Source organism: Augochlora pura, chromosome 4, assembly GCF_028453695.1.
Source record: "Augochlora pura isolate Apur16 chromosome 4, APUR_v2.2.1, whole genome shotgun sequence".
NCBI lineage: Eukaryota > Metazoa > Arthropoda > Insecta > Hymenoptera > Halictidae > Augochlora > Augochlora pura.
In genome coordinates, this window is record NC_135775.1 from 4,877,923 (window position 1) to 4,894,970 (window position 17,048).

The 17,048-nt window shown below is 37.4% G+C and overlaps 5 protein-coding genes across 7 annotated transcripts in view; 3 read left to right on the plus strand and 2 right to left on the minus strand.

The window, feature by feature from the left end:
- LOC144468832 (uncharacterized) overlaps positions 1–6,580 on the plus strand; it is a 64,370-nt gene extending 57,790 nt beyond the window's left edge. Inside the window, exons 4-6 of the mRNA XM_078178588.1 lie at positions 4,536–4,669; positions 5,482–5,716; positions 6,029–6,580. Of these exons, the coding sequence (XP_078034714.1) occupies positions 4,536–4,669; positions 5,482–5,716; positions 6,029–6,105 (446 nt within the window). The 3' untranslated portion in view covers positions 6,106–6,580. The remainder of the gene's footprint in view (positions 1–4,535; positions 4,670–5,481; positions 5,717–6,028) is intronic.
- A 400-nt stretch (positions 6,581–6,980) lies between these two features.
- Positions 6,981–7,603, minus strand: LOC144469035 (prefoldin subunit 5-like). Its single transcript, XM_078178904.1, has 2 exons — positions 7,402–7,603; positions 6,981–7,332 (listed from the first exon to the last, which is right to left on the minus strand). The coding sequence occupies exons 1-2, from the start codon at positions 7,601–7,603 to the stop codon at positions 7,052–7,054; spliced, it is 483 nt and encodes a 160-aa protein (XP_078035030.1). The 3' UTR covers positions 6,981–7,051.
- A 959-nt stretch (positions 7,604–8,562) lies between these two features.
- On the plus strand, positions 8,563–10,287 carry LOC144468907 (iron-sulfur cluster assembly factor IBA57, mitochondrial). Of its 3 annotated transcripts, none has more exons than XM_078178711.1 (3): positions 8,587–8,639; positions 8,725–8,898; positions 9,008–10,287. In XM_078178711.1, exon 3 carries the CDS (start codon positions 9,019–9,021, stop codon positions 10,144–10,146), a length of 1,128 nt encoding a protein of 375 aa, XP_078034837.1. In that variant the 5' UTR covers positions 8,587–8,639; positions 8,725–8,898; positions 9,008–9,018; the 3' UTR covers positions 10,147–10,287. The 3 variants fall into 3 exon arrangements, with proteins under 3 accessions (XP_078034836.1, XP_078034837.1, XP_078034838.1); XM_078178712.1 differs by having other exon boundaries at positions 8,637–8,653; XM_078178710.1 differs by having other exon boundaries at positions 8,563–8,898.
- Positions 10,288–10,644: 357 nt separating this feature from the next.
- On the minus strand, positions 10,645–13,227 carry LOC144468906 (uncharacterized). Its single transcript, XM_078178709.1, has 4 exons — positions 13,110–13,227; positions 11,514–12,886; positions 11,133–11,443; positions 10,645–11,058 (listed from the first exon to the last, which is right to left on the minus strand). The coding sequence occupies exons 2-4, from the start codon at positions 12,844–12,846 to the stop codon at positions 10,861–10,863; spliced, it is 1,842 nt and encodes a 613-aa protein (XP_078034835.1). The 5' UTR covers positions 12,847–12,886; positions 13,110–13,227; the 3' UTR covers positions 10,645–10,860.
- Positions 13,228–13,336: 109 nt separating this feature from the next.
- Ttll12 (Tubulin tyrosine ligase-like 12) lies at positions 13,337–16,426 on the plus strand. The gene is made up of 2 exons (XM_078179261.1): positions 13,337–13,496; positions 13,669–16,426. The coding sequence occupies exon 2, from the start codon at positions 13,691–13,693 to the stop codon at positions 15,560–15,562; it is 1,872 nt and encodes a 623-aa protein (XP_078035387.1). The 5' UTR covers positions 13,337–13,496; positions 13,669–13,690; the 3' UTR covers positions 15,563–16,426.
- Positions 16,427–17,048: the final 622 nt, after the last annotated feature.

The following is a 17,048-nucleotide window of genomic DNA, read 5'->3' on the forward strand; positions in this document are numbered from 1 at the left end:
TCCAATCGTGAGAAGCTATTGATTCCGAAATAAAAGATACTTAAATTCGAAGTTAAACTTTGTTAGACACGGTCGGTGCTCGGTCGAGTGACCATTCAGGAACTACCGTGTACAGGTGGTAGAATTGGTAGTTCGAATTTCTCCTGGAAACTGTTGAACTTCAGCTAATGATCGTATTGACCGATGCCAAGAACAGAACAGAATTTCCACAAAGGTTCAAAATCGCCCGGAAACAATTAAGTACTCCTGTTAGGTACTACTGTTTAGTCTCGTCAAATAAAAGACCATTAAATCGAAGAAGCGGTTCTTCTGATCCCAGAAAACCTTGTTAACGAAGAAACGTCGCGACCATTCACTAGTTATTCCAGTATATACCATTTATTAATTATTATTATTATTATACATTAATATGCCATTTACTAAGTATTATTATTATATATTAATTTAACATTTACGAAGTATTACTATTATAGTAATAGTAATACGTATTACTATTACATATGAATATACCACTTACTAAGTATTATTATTATATATTAATATACCATTTACTAATTATTCAAATTGCTGGTTATACAATATTTCCTTCATTCTGTAACAATTTTTACCTCGTCCTCGGAACGACTGAAATATTGTACGGAATATTCCACAATTAAAAGGACAGCGAAGAACAATGTGAATAATCACGAAAGAATAAAGCAGAGCGAAATCAAAGGCTAATTTATATTATAATTCGATTGTAATTTTTGTGAGTAAAATTTCATCAAGCTGAAATAGCATTAAAGAATAATTTATATTCAAGCAACGCACGGTCCACGGTGAAGAATATTTTAAATAAGTTTCGTCCCCGTCCCTTTGTGAGTCGAAGTTCACAAATATAACGTTGAATATTCCCGCGTTAATTACAAATTCCTGTCAGCTCGTGACAAAATTGTAATAGCTGTTCCCGCGAGTTCGAAAGCTATCAATGTTGCTCTTGACATGAGTCAGCCCAGAAACTTCCGGGAGCTCGTCGTAAGCTTCGAACGCAGGGGTTTGATGGCTCGGCTAACCGAAGTCAATCCGGTCTTTCTTTCTTTTCTTTTTTTTTCGCGAAAAGAGCACTTTTTATATTCTTTCCGCGACGCCCATCGCCCAATCAGCGTTTTCCGGGGGAGGCAGCCCGGCATTTTATTGCCTTCCGTACCTGGCGGTTCCGGATAACATGGCATGCTCGCTTACCTTTGACCTAGCGGTGATCACGACCCCATTCATCCCCGTTGTAACGTGAACATTCACGAAGTCTTTCGCCGTGATCACTTTTACGATCTGGAACATGCTATTTCTGATTTCCATTTAGTTGGGGTCGCAGCCATTATGGTTAGTCATTAATTATTCCGACGTGTTTGTGTTTAGTATTTAGTATTCAGTAGTTGTAACAAGTATTGGATTACTCCAAAAAATCAGATAAAAACTATGTAATTACCTTTTTATCAATTTTGCAATTTTTGTCAGATTTTATTTCCTAATTCTAAGGTGTCTGACAAAAATATTCGTTAGTTTCTCATTTAATATATTTCTTTCTTTTTTAATTTTAATAAAATCTAAATTGCTTTTAAATAAGTATAGAACAGTCATTTGTTAAATAAGCAATAAAAGAGACATTTTCATTTACATTTAAACGATCAGTTCTTTTACTATAAAAATGCATAATGTCGATGAGTTTCTCCAACGTTCTCTAAAGTTAAAACTCGATGAATTTCTTCATCATGCTTTATTTTAAATTCTTTTTTAAAAACGACATGCACAACATAGTCACAAAAAACGTGTATAATCTTATTAAATTCGCAATTCTCGAGATAATGGTAATGTCACATCCACGGCATTTCTTCCCAGCAAGTTTCGTACATTTCGGCCGGCTCTTTCGCCGACGAAAAATTCCATGATATCTTATTATCCATCTACGGCCTTGCTTCCATGTAGGTCGCATATTTCTCATTCCGCACGCTAATTTATCTGGACAAGTCAGAGCCCGGCAATCGATGGCCGCCGGATAAAAGTGAATAAGATCATTTTTCAACGGGAACACCCCGTTGTAACGTGACCATCGAATACCGGCGGGCGTGCCCGATTTTAAATAACTCGCCGCGAATATCCGTTCGCGCGGCGCAACACGCTCGCCGTCGAATCGGGAGGGGGTTTAGTCTTTCGTGAAAATAATTTTTGATGCGCTATCATCGCGATGTTCGGACGATATCAAAATTGCTCTTCGAAGCGATTTATTATTGCCGGTGCAATCTGGAAACGAATGAATATTCATGTACGCCGCGCGCGGAGGGGGGTTATCGGCGGGATAAAATTCTTTTTTTTTTGTGGAACGCGCCTTCGTTTTCGAGGAAAGGAATTTCAGCGCGCCGTATCGAGTCCGCGGGATCCGACCGTATCGGATCTTGGCCATAAATCGCTCGCTAAAAAGTGAACACGCGAAAAACGTGAGCCGTTTGTTTTTATGAATCCCCGGCCCCCCGTGTTATCGATTATGAAACGGTGCTCGGGAGAGGGGGCAGGCCGCGGTCGGCCACGCGAAAACATGCGCGGAGGCAATCGAAATTGAAAGTCGATGTTTTTATCGACGTGGAATCGAAGTAAACTAATTCCCCGCGTACCGAGCGAATTTTGCATGCGCAACAACCGCGGCCGTCTCTCGTTCCGCGTGGATCCGAATGGATAGAGAGGGAGCACCGGATATATTTCGCATTAAAATGGCAGACTACGAAAACACCAAGGGAAATCACTGCCGGCAAATGAAGAGCACGAAATATGGTATCAAGATAGCCTCGGTATTATACAATTGTTTGATGAGAATGCCGGAGCTATCTGCGCGGGGAATGGAGACAGATCCGGACCGTAACTTTATTCATCCCGTCGGCCAACGATTGCGATTTTGTTAAACCGGAAACAATGCTTTTTATAATACGTCGAATACGTCTAGAGACATTTCTAGATATTGTTAAAAATAATAAATAGAAAATAGAAAATAGAACGTGGGCGACAAATTCGATGAAACTATTAATATATATATGAATATAAAGTCTATAATCTAAATTATAAATATATCATCGACATAAATATAGCAACAATTAGAAATATATTGGCTCGAAATAAGAATTCTATTAATTTTATAATATATAATAATTGTCCTCCTTCTCTGTAAAACATTTAAAAATTGTATTAATAAAACAATTAATCGTGCTGACTCTGAGATATATAATATACTTCGAGACACATTTAAAACGAAGAGACGATCAGGAACGAATTAGTCGCGCGAGACGTCACGTGCTCGCGTAAGCGGAGAATACAGAACCGAGAATTCCTTTTTTTACGAGGCTCCTTTCTCAAGAAGAGCGAGTTTAAAAGTGCATAAGGTGCACTTGCTACTGACGGCTGACGCGTCTGTTCATGACTTACCATTTCTACTTCGGCTATGCGCCGAAGACGAGCACCGAAAACTTGATTTCTCTGCGAAGAAATTTTATTCCACATTTCTGCAAAACTCCCTCCGTATTTCGTATGCATCAAAATGATACGTTCTTAACAAATTCCCGAAAAGAGAAGGTTCGTTTCAACGTTCAATCAAACGTGTCATAGGTCAGGACACGTTTGATTACTTATGTATTCATGCGGTTGAATTCAGCCGGGGACCTTAATGTTTAGAGATTCAGCTTCGCTGCGGCGGGCTGCAAAGAACAAATCCGTTTCTACATCCTCGACCCACTGTTCTCGGTAGAATCGCATATAAAATGCAGGAATGGCCTGCAAAAAAAGAGACCTCGTACCCCCGGTTACGTAATTTAAGGTGCGCGCATATTGCCGGAAATAGAGGTCAGCATGCAACTTTCATGAGGGGTGCGCCCGTCGACAGACCCACTCATAAGTGGGCATTGTGCGACTTTTCTTTAGACTGCATATTATAATAGCCGGTTGAATAACGAAAGTTTCGAATACTCTGACCGCATCGCGTTGTAAAGTCAAACGAGGCTACGTTACATTTTAAATCGTTCCCGAAGACAATAAAAAAAGATTCTTAAACACGGTGAATAAACTGAAAGCACAGTTTACAAGTTATATTAACGTTCGAATAGATTTGTACAGAGTCTGTAAGTTATCTTTTCCATTTTGTTTATACGAAATTAATTCATTTACTAATACTACGTATAAGCTTTTTAGTAATTTATTAAATTCAAACAAATTTGGTAATATAAATATTTTTATATATCATTCTATAGCACTTTTTAACGGTGTTTCATAATCGCCAGGCAAGTCCATTTATTATTAAAAAACAAATAAAAAAGAGGCAGTGGAATCGCAAGAGAGGAAACGTTTGAATTATTTAAATAAATTCTTTCGTCTATTGGAAAATGTTTCCTATCGAAATGAAATATAGATTATAAAAATTGTGATAAAAATTATGATAAAAATTTAACATTGCGGATCGGTTGATGTTGGAGGGTTGTTACTGCGATTAATATGACATATTAATGTGACATATATTTTAGGTCTTCCTGAGGGCGATCCCCAAATTAGAGTGGAGAAGCAACGTTACGCTGTCGGTGACACTGTTCGCGGTAACTGCACCGTTCCTTCGGGAAACCCACCAGCAAATGTGACGTGGACTGTCAATGGAGTGCCGGTAGGTTTGATGGATGCATAAACTTTCGGCGAATGTGGGTCCGTTAGTATCGATTAGCTGTCGTTATTATAACGATCAATATTTTAGTTACTCGACCGTATTGTAATGCTTACGGGGATATTCCTGAATTAAAAGTTTCGTGCGTTCAGCGGCGCGATAACGCTAACTTTCGCGTAAACGAGCCGTCCGCGGTGTGCCCTGAAATAGCGGAAGTAATTTTTCGAACAATTTCCATTTCTAGTTCTACCGTGTATTGCAATTTTTTAATCGCGTTCGCGTCTACCGAAGACGGCGAGTTGTTAAGAATAATTCTGCAATTTAAACTCTTTTCTGCGGTCGGTTAAAGAATTTTTGCTTTCTTTATAGCAACGAAGAGATATTATCAATTTCAATAGAAATTGTATAGTCATATTATATCGTGGGAACAAATTGATGGCCTGGCCATTACGCGTAGCAGTTAGGCGAGGCATTACCGGAAGCATTAAGATACTCCTGTAAATGGTGGATTATCCGTGGCGGGGAAATCGGATGAATCGCTGTCAAAACTGCGATCACCGGATTCGATCGCTGAAACGCTTTTTATAAAAATGCATCCCGCGGATGAAAGAGCCGGACGCTGCGCGTCGCAACGATCCAAATCGAACGCGATCATTATTTTAATACGATGGGCTCTTAGAATGATACCAAATGCTTTCGAGTTCATTAACCTTATTTAATATTTTTTATCTCGTCAATATAGTAATATTTATACTCGCAGTCTATATAAAACACTATAAACATTGTTGAAAATTGAACGAGATTTTCTGTTACAGGTGAATGCTAGTTTCACGCTGAACATGACGGACAAGCTCGGTGACAATCAGCAACGAATGACTATCGCGGGACTGGATTTCGAGATTATACCAGATAGTTTTGGCAACGGCAGATTACACGTGATCTGCCACGCCAAAGTCTTTCATTTGTATAAAAAAGAAGCCTCCATCGATTTGATGGAGGAACGGCCGCGTTTGGCATCTGTTTTAGGAACACGAGAATCTTCCCATATTGGTGCGTTCCACAAATTAACAGTTTATTATGTTAACCCTTTAACGACCGGTAGCCTGCGAATCGGTGGTCGTGGCAACCAATAATTTGCTATCCATTACGTGATATACTTTTGTATAATTTTTTAAATATCCGATATCTTTCACGACGAATAAAATTATTAACAACAGAGATGGCATTACTGTTATAAAAATTTCATTGTAATAAAGTTAAGAGAAAGAACCGAATCGCAGACGAACCGATCGAACACGAATGTAAAAGATTAAAAATTATAAAGGGAGTTGCACTCACGTTTGTTTATATTTCTCATTGCAGGCAGCGCAGCGAAACACATTGAAGGATGGTTCTATATTAACGTCGCAGTCACGTTGTTAATGTGCAGTCTGAGATAACATCGATGAACTGAGAATTCCGAGTTATGTGGATGTGACTGTAACGGAAACGGGGGAATTGTTTGTAAAATTTTCAAATTAAGTGCGATATATGGAAGGGGGTGAGGAGGAAGGGGGGAGAGAGAAATGGAATCTTTCTGTTAACATAAATATCGACCGTATGTTATTCGTGTAAATAGGATAAAAATTTAGCGAATTATCTACGTGTAATTGCGGCCCGCACGCAGTCTCGTCGCTGGCGAGATGAATTTATAATCTGATTAATATGTCATAATATTACATATTAGATTGAGGATACACCGCAGCAGGTATTCGCGAGATTATTTCAACGATATTACAAAACCGTGTTTTCTATCCTCCGAGAATGATTTTGATACCTCTTCTGTAACATTCTAGCTACCGAAATGTATCTTACAACATTTCTAGGTGAAAGCTGTTATTATTTGGGAATGGGACTTTCAGTAAAAGAATAAATAACTGCCCTTCGTTAACCCTGGTCTGGTCATTTATTCGCAACCCCTCCACCCCAGCCTCCCCGTAACCGAATAAACAACGCTCGTTGGTATCATCGTAACGCGCGTATTCAGAGATCCATGAAATAATTATACAGGATAGGCGATACCAGTCGATTCCCGTTAAAGTTCGTGCAAACGTTAATAATCGGAAATATTATTAGTTAATTTTTTAAAAAGCCACTCGACACGTTAATCGACAAAATACGAGAAACATTAATTGTATTTAGTAAGATCGCGCTGCGAACAGGGGGGTTCGCGTAATTGAATTATCTCGTCTGCAACACGAAATAAAATACCATCGGAATTTATTCAAATTTATTGTACTCTACAACAGAAGCAAACAATATCGGCGAACACCGCTACGATTTAAATGCAAAATTATATCGTTCGATCACAATTTTCAAGCTCTTCGTTTATCGTGATTGCTGCGCTTACGCACCGCGCAAGATTCGTTCGAACCCTGGACCTTGGAGCTTCATCTCGATGATATCTACGACCTGATCTCTGATTTTAGTTTTGTCGAGACCCAGTTGCTCTATCTTGTCCATTTGTTCGGTGACATAATCGACTTTTCGATTGAAATACTCTTTGGCCTCGGAAACGTTCTTTTCGGTAAAATACGAAGCTCCGATGTCAATTAATACATTGTCTCTGTCTTTTAATCTCCCCGTGACGTACATCGAGCCAGTCAACGGCACGAGAATCTCATTTTCTGCGGAAGGAAAGATATTAAACATATTCGTAATGGTTTCGCGTCGAAAAGTATCGTCGCTCGTCTTACCTTTTAAGGTAGGTATCTTTTCGAGACACGTTTCCGAATCCTGGAATTCGTACAGCGCTGTTTTCAACGATTGCAACGAGTCCTGGAAGAAGTCGAGCTCGTGATCCAGTTGCTGCCTCAGGCCCATCAATTGTTGCAGATCTAAGCTCGTTAAGTCGAGTCGTCGTAGGTGTTTCAAATCTGTCATCAGCAGATCCGACATTTTAATGAATAATATGCTATCGGGGCAGAGTTATTCGACACTGTGCCGCAGATGAGTACTGCGTCGTTATGTCACAAACGAGACATAGGAATAGAACTGTCTATTTATTTTCGTAGCTCGAGAGCCTCGTTTCCGTGTCACTCGCAGCGTTCTAACACAGCGTATTTATGTTACGATTTAATTGGGATTAATGAAATTGCTATGAGAAATATAGAATTTCAAAACGAATTCTATAAGTTTGGAACGAGTCATTCACATATGGAACAATGTAAAAATCCCGGCAAGAATCATTTGCTCGGTAATATCTAAATTTAGCGCCATTCGGTGTAGCAGCAGAATTGTCAAACTGGCAGACAATTTTATCAACAGTCGATTGTTACTATAGATTGTGACGGTTTTTTTTTTTAAATCCGTCAAAATTTGTTTAAAAATCTTCATAAGATTAATACGATAGCTAGAGATGCTGATTGTTCTGATGTTTTAATAAATTAATATACTATAATGTAAGTATACTTCGTTTGTTCTGACACCCAAAGTAAATTCTTGTAACGTCTCACTATTCCGAATGAGGTATGAAATAAACCTTGTCAGATGTTCTGAAATACCAACCACCCCTAAAAACGAGAGCACAGCTTTTACCAACTTGTAAATATTAATTCAATTATTATTCTTACTTATCAACAAGTATTCATATTTAAAAGAACTCATCTTAGAATGAACACGAATAAAAGAAGCGGGAATAATTTACTTATTAGTTTTACAATTTCACATCAAAATTTTTAAATTTAAAAAACTAAAATACTTAATTAAATTGTAAGCCTTCGGTTGAAATGTTTCACTCAATTAATTTATTTATATAGTCCGCCTACAAAATTAACATGATAGCGCCATCTAATCTAGGAAGCCAGAACTAAATGCCTAATGGCTTGGACATTTCACCACAGATGGCAAATAAAGTCCTTTCCTATCTGTTCGTATCAAGTGATCGAATATCATTTAATATTGTGTAAAACGAATTGTTAATATCCAGATTCTGGTCAGAAGAATACAGTACATACTCTAGAATAATTAAAAGATATATTTAATCACAACTTATCCTATTATTTTCATAATAATCTAAGTTTTGCCATGAGGTTATCGAGGACCAGTGAAATCATTTTAGAGCATTGGTATGCATCGGAGTACAGAAGATGAAGACCTGAGAATTTTAAAGCAATTTCTAAAAGACTTATCACAACATTGGCACAAAACATTGGAAGAGAATTGCGGCAGTCATACTGCAGTCAACTAGATACGTAAGATCAATCTTTCACTATTTTATTTGAATATCGTAAACATTGTTTAAGGTTAGAACCGGCGAAATTATATACTGGTTACGTGTAAATGTTTCTTCTCTTTGCAAAGGTCGGACTTGTATGATTAGTTTGACGAAATTCGATACAATGATTGTCCACGTCAAAAGTTTTGTTTTGCCATTTTGCAAGGTGAACAAATTTGGCAGAATCTATACGCGTTTCGTAAAGCACGGCTCCTCGCAAGCTTCATCAAAAGTCTTAGAGCACCTGAAAAATAGGAGTTTGTTGCAAATTAGAGGAGATGGAGCTTCGAATTTCCTGCAGGGATTAATTACAAACGATATGAAACATATTGATGAAGGTGCAGCCAATTTGTATGCTATGTTTCTTAATATAAAGGGTCGAGTGATTTATGATGTTATTATATATAAAAGTCCAGAAGACAATGTATTTTATATTGAATGCGATTCGGAAGCAGCGGATTCGTTGCAGAAGCACTTAAAAGTGTATCGCGTTAAAAGGAAGATAGATATAGATAACATAGGGGATAAAATAAACGTTTGGGCGTTATTTAACACTGTCCCGTATTTAAATAAATCTGATGCTATTAGTAGTAGGCAAAAGCTCGAGGGTGAAATATTTCCGTGCGGCACCCTCAATAATAAATCGAGCAAAGTGATAGATAACGTTATGATTTATCAGGACCCAAGACTTTTGGATTTAGGTAATAGAATTCTATCAGATTCGAGTCTCGCGAAAAATGATATCAAGAAACATTTGAATTCCGATGTGAAAATTGCTGATGACACATTAAATTATAAAGCGCTACGCTATAAACTCGGTATAGCGGAAGGTGTCGATGATTTACCACCCGGACAACCCTTACCCTTAGAAGTAAACTGTGATTATTTGCATGGAGTTAGTTTCTATAAAGGTTGTTACATCGGCCAAGAACTAACGGCGCGTACTTATCACACCGGCGTGGTAAGGAAACGTTTAATGCCGTTATTGTTCGACCAGGTTCCTAACAAATCTATTTCGTACGATGAAAAAATTGTAGATGAAACTGGTAAAGCGATAGGTAAATTTAGGGGAAGCGAAAAAGAGTATGGTTTGGGATTAATGAGAATCAAGGAATCTCTTAATGCTAAATCTCTTAGTGTATTAGGTATAAAATTGAAAATATCGACACCTTATTGGTGGCCGCAGGAAGTACAAACTGAAAGCGCTTCGGCTGATAGAAAATAAAGAAACTTTTATAGTATTCTTAATTGTACAACTGTTTAAATGTAAAATAAATTTACTATGGAAAAGATTTACAGACTGTTTCTGACCCTTGTTACATTATAGGATGGAATCTATTGCTAGCACATCTGTCGATAAATCTGGAATCAGTCAGCCTAGAGGCGATAGTTCTTCGTCTCGCGAGCGTAAGGAAACCACTAGTGGCGTATTCAAATGTTCCTATTGTTCATTAGAAGAGCGTTTCGACTTCAAAGGCGCAAAACCTCCGTTCGCGCGACAATTAACTTATATGGAAGAGTGTTATATCATGAAGGATCCGTTCAGTTTGCCGAATAAAGGAGAGGTGCTAGTGCTTGGCGCAGATTGCAATTTTTGTAAGAAACCTGTCTGCTTAGGGTGTAGCATTTACTTTGGTAAACGATTTTGTTCCAAATGCGCGAATAGTAATATAAATAACCTTCCGTCGCAACTGCATACGAAAGTAAAGAACTTAGTAAAAAGTACTGACTGATAAAAAATAGCGTTTTATTCGATATTAAATACCTGTCCCCACTCTCACTTTTTATGTTTAAAAAAATACCTTAATAAATTCATTCGCAAGTGCTACATCACGACTTATACTTCAAACCTAATCACTTCCCTCTCTTCATATTCGCAAGTTTTAATTACTTTAAAAACATATAAATTAAATCTAAACATTAAAAATACGTAAAAAAGTTATGGCTTCTTGGGTTTAGCAGCCAGTTTCTCTGCCATTGCTTTCTTCTTCTTCTCCGATCTACTTGGCTTCTTTTTCTTTTTTTCGTCGGAAGTTTGGCCTTGGAATGGTTTTGATTGTTTTGGATTAGTCTGTTTTACGTCAAACTTCTGTCCTTTCTCGTTTAGTCTCCTAGTAGCACTTTTCTTGTTATGAACCTGAAAAAGCCGTAATATTTTAACTATTTTCATGTAACATTTAAAAAATAAGTAAAACGACAAGAAATACATACAGCAACAGCTAATTCTTCATTGTTTTTTATCTTTTTATTTATATTCTGATCTTCATTTGGTGAACCTGTTCTCTTCTTCGGTTTGGTTTTATTTTCCTTCTTCGGATTTTCGCTACATGATTGTACTCGAATTTCGCGATTGCGAAGTAGCGTTCCGTTTAACTCTAATGCCAATGCAACAGCATCCTCTGTCTTGAAATTAACATATCCAAATCCTTTACCAATTCCAGTCTTGTTATCTCTAACTATACGTATTGATTCTATTTCACCACAACTCTTGAAATGTTTCCTAACTTCATTATCTTCAATATCTGAAAAATACGATACATTATAGAATGAATGCAATCAATCATTTTCCATACAATTAAATGGAATACTTACTGAAATGTAGATTTCCTATGAATACAGCCTTTTTCACATCATGTTTTTCATTTGAATTTCCAGCTAAATCTACTCTTATATGATTTCCATCAAAAATTTTTCCATTCATAGACAAAGCTGCTGTAGCCGATTCTTCTGACTTATATTTAATATATGCAAAAACGGACTTCAATTTCGGATGGAGATCTTTTTTTATTGCTGCTACTTTTTTAGATGTACCCATGGATTTTCCTATTATACCCCTCAAACGAACAGTGTCAATACTGCCAAACTTTTTAAAGTACTGTTGCAATTGTTTCTTTGTTACTTCCTTTGGAAGGTTTCCAACAAATATTGTTTTTTTGTCATCCTTCAATTTTTCTAAAGTATCATCTAAGCTTCCTTTCTTTTTCTTAGTTTTCTCTTTTTTATTAGCTTTGCTGTTACTTTCATCCTCTTCCTCATCTTCATCACTGATATCATCATCATCGTCTTCATCAATGTTCTCTGGCTCATTAAAATCTTCATCGTCTTCATCATCCTCAACAATACTGTTACCAAGGATTGCCTCCCAGCTTATTGCAGATTCATCCCCTTCTTCTTCATCGTCAGATTCTTCATCTTCTTCCCCTGAATCACTTTCATCTTCATCTTCATTAACAGAGACATTTTCATCCTCGCTATCCTCATTTTCATCTTCTTCATCGCTATCACCATCATCATCATCGTCATCTTCTTCTCCTTCTTCATCATCATCATCACTACTGACATCAGGCTCAGACGTATCTGTGCTATCTTTCGATTTCACTCCTTTAAACATTTTTACCCCTTTATTCATGGTTTCATCATCCTCGTCTTCCTCATAATCATCATCGTCTTCATCAGAATCATCTGCTAGACTTGTTCCAAGAATGTTAGGCAGATTGGTTTTAGTTTCTCCTGCATCCTCATCAGAATCATCATCTTCACTAGCAGCTTCACTGCTTTCTTGTACAAAACTGTGTTCATCCAAAACAATTCCCTCATTAATATCTTCATCAGAATCAGAACTAACTTCTTTGAGCTCTACTTTAGGTCTCTTAGGAGTTTCCTGTAGTTTTTTGTCATTCTTTGTTTTTTGTTCTTTATTGCCTTCCATTGATTTTTTCGAAGCTGAATTCATTTGTTTGGTCAACTGTTGTTGTTTAGCATCATTGCCACTTTTCGGTGTCCTTGATCCGTTAATCAGGGTAACTTTTCCCATAGGAGTTTGCTTAACTTTTTTATTTTTATTTTTCTGTATAAATCCATCTTTTTGTTTATGAAGTAATTTGTCTTCATGATCTTTATTGTTTTCAGGCGTAACTTTAACCATATTTTCGGAAAAACTTTATGTTTCCTTGTAAAAAAAGTATCTGTTGCGAATTAAAGACAGAATTAACGATATACAAATACGTTATTTGCGAAAATATTTCAAAGGTCACAAACACCACGATTTTGCGAAGTTAAAATTCCACGTGCTATATTTTGTACAGCTAATTAAATGATATTAAATTATCATCAAAAATAAAATCCATTGCTTCAACCAATTTTAACTGCTAAATAAACTTGAATGCCATATATTATAACACTACTCACCACAAATTGAAGAGCACAGTTCCAACCGTCACAGGTCTGATCGTCTTTTAAAATGCCGGCTCGTAACGAAACACTTTAAGCGCCAACAGGAAGAACGAAATCAGCCATGAGCATCTCGTGCATCTTTCCGGGAAATCGATATTCCCGAGATATTTCCAGACAGAAATAAAAGTCCCTGTGAATGTTCCCTATACATAGTGTATTTTACAATTTCCCTATGACGAGAAATGCTAATTATACCGTTTGAATTGGAGTTGAAGAATAAATAATTATAATCCAAATAAAATAAAATTACTGCGCCACATATTAGTGATGAAGGATGTGTGATAAAGATGATAAAGGTTATGTCTTCGAGAGACTCTAGCCCTAGCATTTCGGAAGTTCCAGGTGAGGTATTACACGACTTTAATATATTAAACATTTTAATAATTTCTTAAATCTTGTATTAACATTGTATTACACAATAATGATCGTTTTCTGAAATTTATTATTCAACATTATAAATCGAAAATGTCAAATCTATGTGAATGTATGTTGGACCATTCTTTTAACTTTGCAGATTGCATTTAAACTTCTACACAATGGACGGAATAGGATTGTTTAAAACTTTTCTTCAAGCACATCAACCTCAGTTAGAATCATATAATGTGCCAAAATTGTTCTGGGAGAGTTTGTTTAAAAAGCTACAAAATCAGATATTTGATTCAAATCTTGCATTTCAACTAATACGCATTGATTACAGTGATGATACCAAAGACCCATTAGATCCAATTTGGAAGCTCTTTGTCTCTTCCGATAAAGGTATTCGTGCTAATGATCCAAATAATATTTATTTGATAGATAATGCGTGGGCTTATGATGCCAACAGTGCCAGAGAAAATTTAACAAATGTACCGGGCCTCTTAGATCGTATGTGTACATTAATGGGTTTTGATATAGAAAAAGAGCAGGATGAAAAGATAGATTTTGTAATGAATGAAATGTGGAGGTACAATCAGTCATGCAATGTCAACACTATGTATGGAGAAGTCATATTGTCGATATGGTATATCATGGATGAAGTAGGTTCAGCTATAAACCATAGTGATACTCCAAATTTCAGAACAGTGCCTTTCTTATATTTACCAGAAAGGGCTGGCTATACTTTATTATTTCCCATCGTAGATGTGGAAAAGGGAGAAGAAGTCACTAGAGACTTTGTCGAAGGCCAAACCAATGACCGAAGGAAAAGAGAAGCATTACTGCTACCGTGGAAAAACGAATGTTTTCTAAAAGATAACTTTGTGCAAACAGAGCCAGAAGAAAGTTACTTTCTCAGTGGTCACACACTAGAAAGCTTACCAGACGATTTAAAACCTGAAGCTCTTTTAAGAGACAAAGGCTCGAAGCTAAAGGTTTATTCACAGTATTCAGTCATAAATGAATATTTAACTGACCCAGCATTTGAGATAACAGACCAGGAAGTAGAGGCCGACATTTTGTGGTATACTTTCCATTTCAAGGAATTTAAAGAGCTGGCAGATAGTTGTCCACATATTTTTGTGAACCAATTTCCATTCGAACATGTTGTGACCATAAAAGATCTATTGTCTATTGTCTGTAGAAGAAAGGCAACGCAGAAACCAGACTCAGAAAAATTCCAGACCAACCCAGTCTGGTTGCCAATCACTTACAATCTAAGCACAGAGTTGGTCCAATTTGTCGCATACTTTGAGAACAGACGAATGTTAAACATGGACAACATCTGGATCTGCAAGCCATGCAATCTAGCTAGAGGTTTAGATACTGACATAACTCAGAATTTGTTCCATATTCTCCGGTTGCCCAGTACAGGACCAAAGATTGCCCAAAAGTACATCACAGACCCGGTCTTATATGAGAGGCCGGAAATCGGCAATGTCAAATTCGACGTGCGCTACGTCGTGATGCTGAGATCCGTGAAGCCGCTCAAGGTATTCGTTTACAAGAATTTCTTTCTTAGATTTGCAAACAAGGAATTCGCTTTGAATAACTTTGATCAGTACGAACAACACTTTACTGTGATGAACTACTTGGAGAATGCTCCAATCTGCCATCTGAAATGCGCCGACTTCATTCTCGAATGGGAAAAGCAGTACCCAGAATTCTCTTGGAGAGACGAGATCGAACCGAAGATCTTCGAAATGCTGAGAGAGGTTTTCGAGGCCGCGGTATCGGTGAATCCACCGAAGGGAATCGCGGAAAATCCTCAAAGCAGAGCCGTGTACGCTGTAGATTTGATGTTAGAGTGGAAAAGAAAGAAGTTGAATTCAAGAGAGGGTATGCAACCGATGCTTCTGGAGATCAACTTCTCGCCAGACTGCCAAAGGGCCTGCGAGTACTACCCCAATTTCTATAACGATATCTTTAAATGCCTTTTCCTGGACGATATCAATTCCGAAGAAATTCTTGATCTTTGTCCAGATTCCGATTAAATTCGCTATGTAAATGGCTCGGATTGATTTAAACGCAAACTTAATGGACTTGAATAAAATCTGGGGAACTACTGCGATTGTAGCCTCGATTGGTCCGGACGCTTTAATAATCCAATACCATATAATGAATTAGAAGTTTGATTATCAATTGAAGCAGTACTTAAGAGTACTGACGTATATATTAGAGTGAATATATATTGAGGGTACCGAAGTACTTAAGAACAGCTAATTCAAATGTTTATATAATCGTAATAGCTTAGGCACCTGTCGTGTGCCATAAATATCGAGAAGCTATTAACGATCGTTCCGTGGTCAGCGCCGCGGCTATAATGCACTTATTTATTCAAAAACCGACGGCGTCCGGCATTTCGTATGCGATAATGAGCAGAAGTAGCCCCAGTAAATCTGCATGCGCGAACGTTAAGGGTACGTTTGCCCCGTAAATAATTCGCGGTTCCCATAACTTGACGCTGCAACGAGAAGACTACTGGTGCTACCTAATGGAATAATAAACGAGGGAGCAATTGGAACAGTTTCATGACGTCGGCCCACTTCGGTCACCGTGTAATGCACCCTTCTAATGCACGATCGTATGCTTAATGCAAAAAGAAGCAAGCCGGCGACCGTGCATCACTGCACCTCCATTATTCCGGCTAATATGGCCATGAACCGGCGTGGGCGCGACCAAGAAAATGCTCGGCTAATGAGACACACGAATAATGAAAGTTCCCTCGTGCCATCTTCGTACAGGGTTATATCGCTTCTGACCAAAAAGCTGAACGTCTAATAAAATTTCGTACCGAACAGCTGTGTATTGTAGTTTCATTCTTCATTTAACTCATCGCTTCGCTGCAGGTCTTTATTTATTTGTAATTAAAAATCATTAGCATAAACAAGAGAAGTTAGTTTGTATTTGTGCTGTTTTACAGTTGGTTTAATTACTGAGATTAATCTCGTATTGTTTCTAACTATTAAGATTTTAATTTCTTATTGCCTCAAGTGTTTCTATTGTCTCCAGGTTTATATTGTTTCCATTTAAATAAATATTTACAATAAATATTTACAGATAAATATTTACAATAAATATTTACAATAAATATTTACAGTTAGATAAAAGACCACTAGATAAAAATTGAAGTTATTTAGGAACTGAAAAGCAATTGAAATCACTGTTATTCATATTCCATTACTCGTTCAGTGTTCGGGTTCTTTCTTACGTATATAGAAAATATAGAAACACAATATAACGACAGATGGCAGTAAATTTAACATCACAGCGGCTCGTAAATTGAAAAATCGAACGTCGCATTTTTTTAATCCGTTCGCGCGGCTCGCAGATGCAATGGACGTCTCTATGTGCTTTCTTTCTGATTAAAAGCTGTCAATGGGACATTCGAGATAGAATACATTAGCCGGTGATACACAATTCGCAGCGGCACCATAATCATCCGCAACATTCGTTTTATTTCCGCGGCGGCGCGGCGTC

Coding starts and splice junctions, on each gene's coding strand:
- LOC144469035 (XM_078178904.1), bottom strand. CDS start 7,603: ATGTCGGATCTGCTGATGACAGATTTGAAACACCTACGACGACTCGAC. Junction 7,333..7,401: donor AAAGATACCTACCTTAAAAG/GTAAGACGAGCG, acceptor TTCCTTCCGCAG/AAAATGAGATTCTCGTGCCG.
- LOC144468907 (XM_078178710.1), top strand. CDS start 9,019: ATGATTAGTTTGACGAAATTCGATACAATGATTGTCCACGTCAAAAGT.
- Ttll12 (XM_078179261.1), top strand. CDS start 13,691: ATGGACGGAATAGGATTGTTTAAAACTTTTCTTCAAGCACATCAACCT.
- LOC144468906 (XM_078178709.1), bottom strand. CDS start 12,846: ATGGTTAAAGTTACGCCTGAAAACAATAAAGATCATGAAGACAAATTA. Junction 11,444..11,513: donor CATAGGAAATCTACATTTCA/GTAAGTATTCCA, acceptor CGTATTTTTCAG/ATATTGAAGATAATGAAGTT. Junction 11,059..11,132: donor ATGAAGAATTAGCTGTTGCT/GTATGTATTTCT, acceptor CGGCTTTTTCAG/GTTCATAACAAGAAAAGTGC.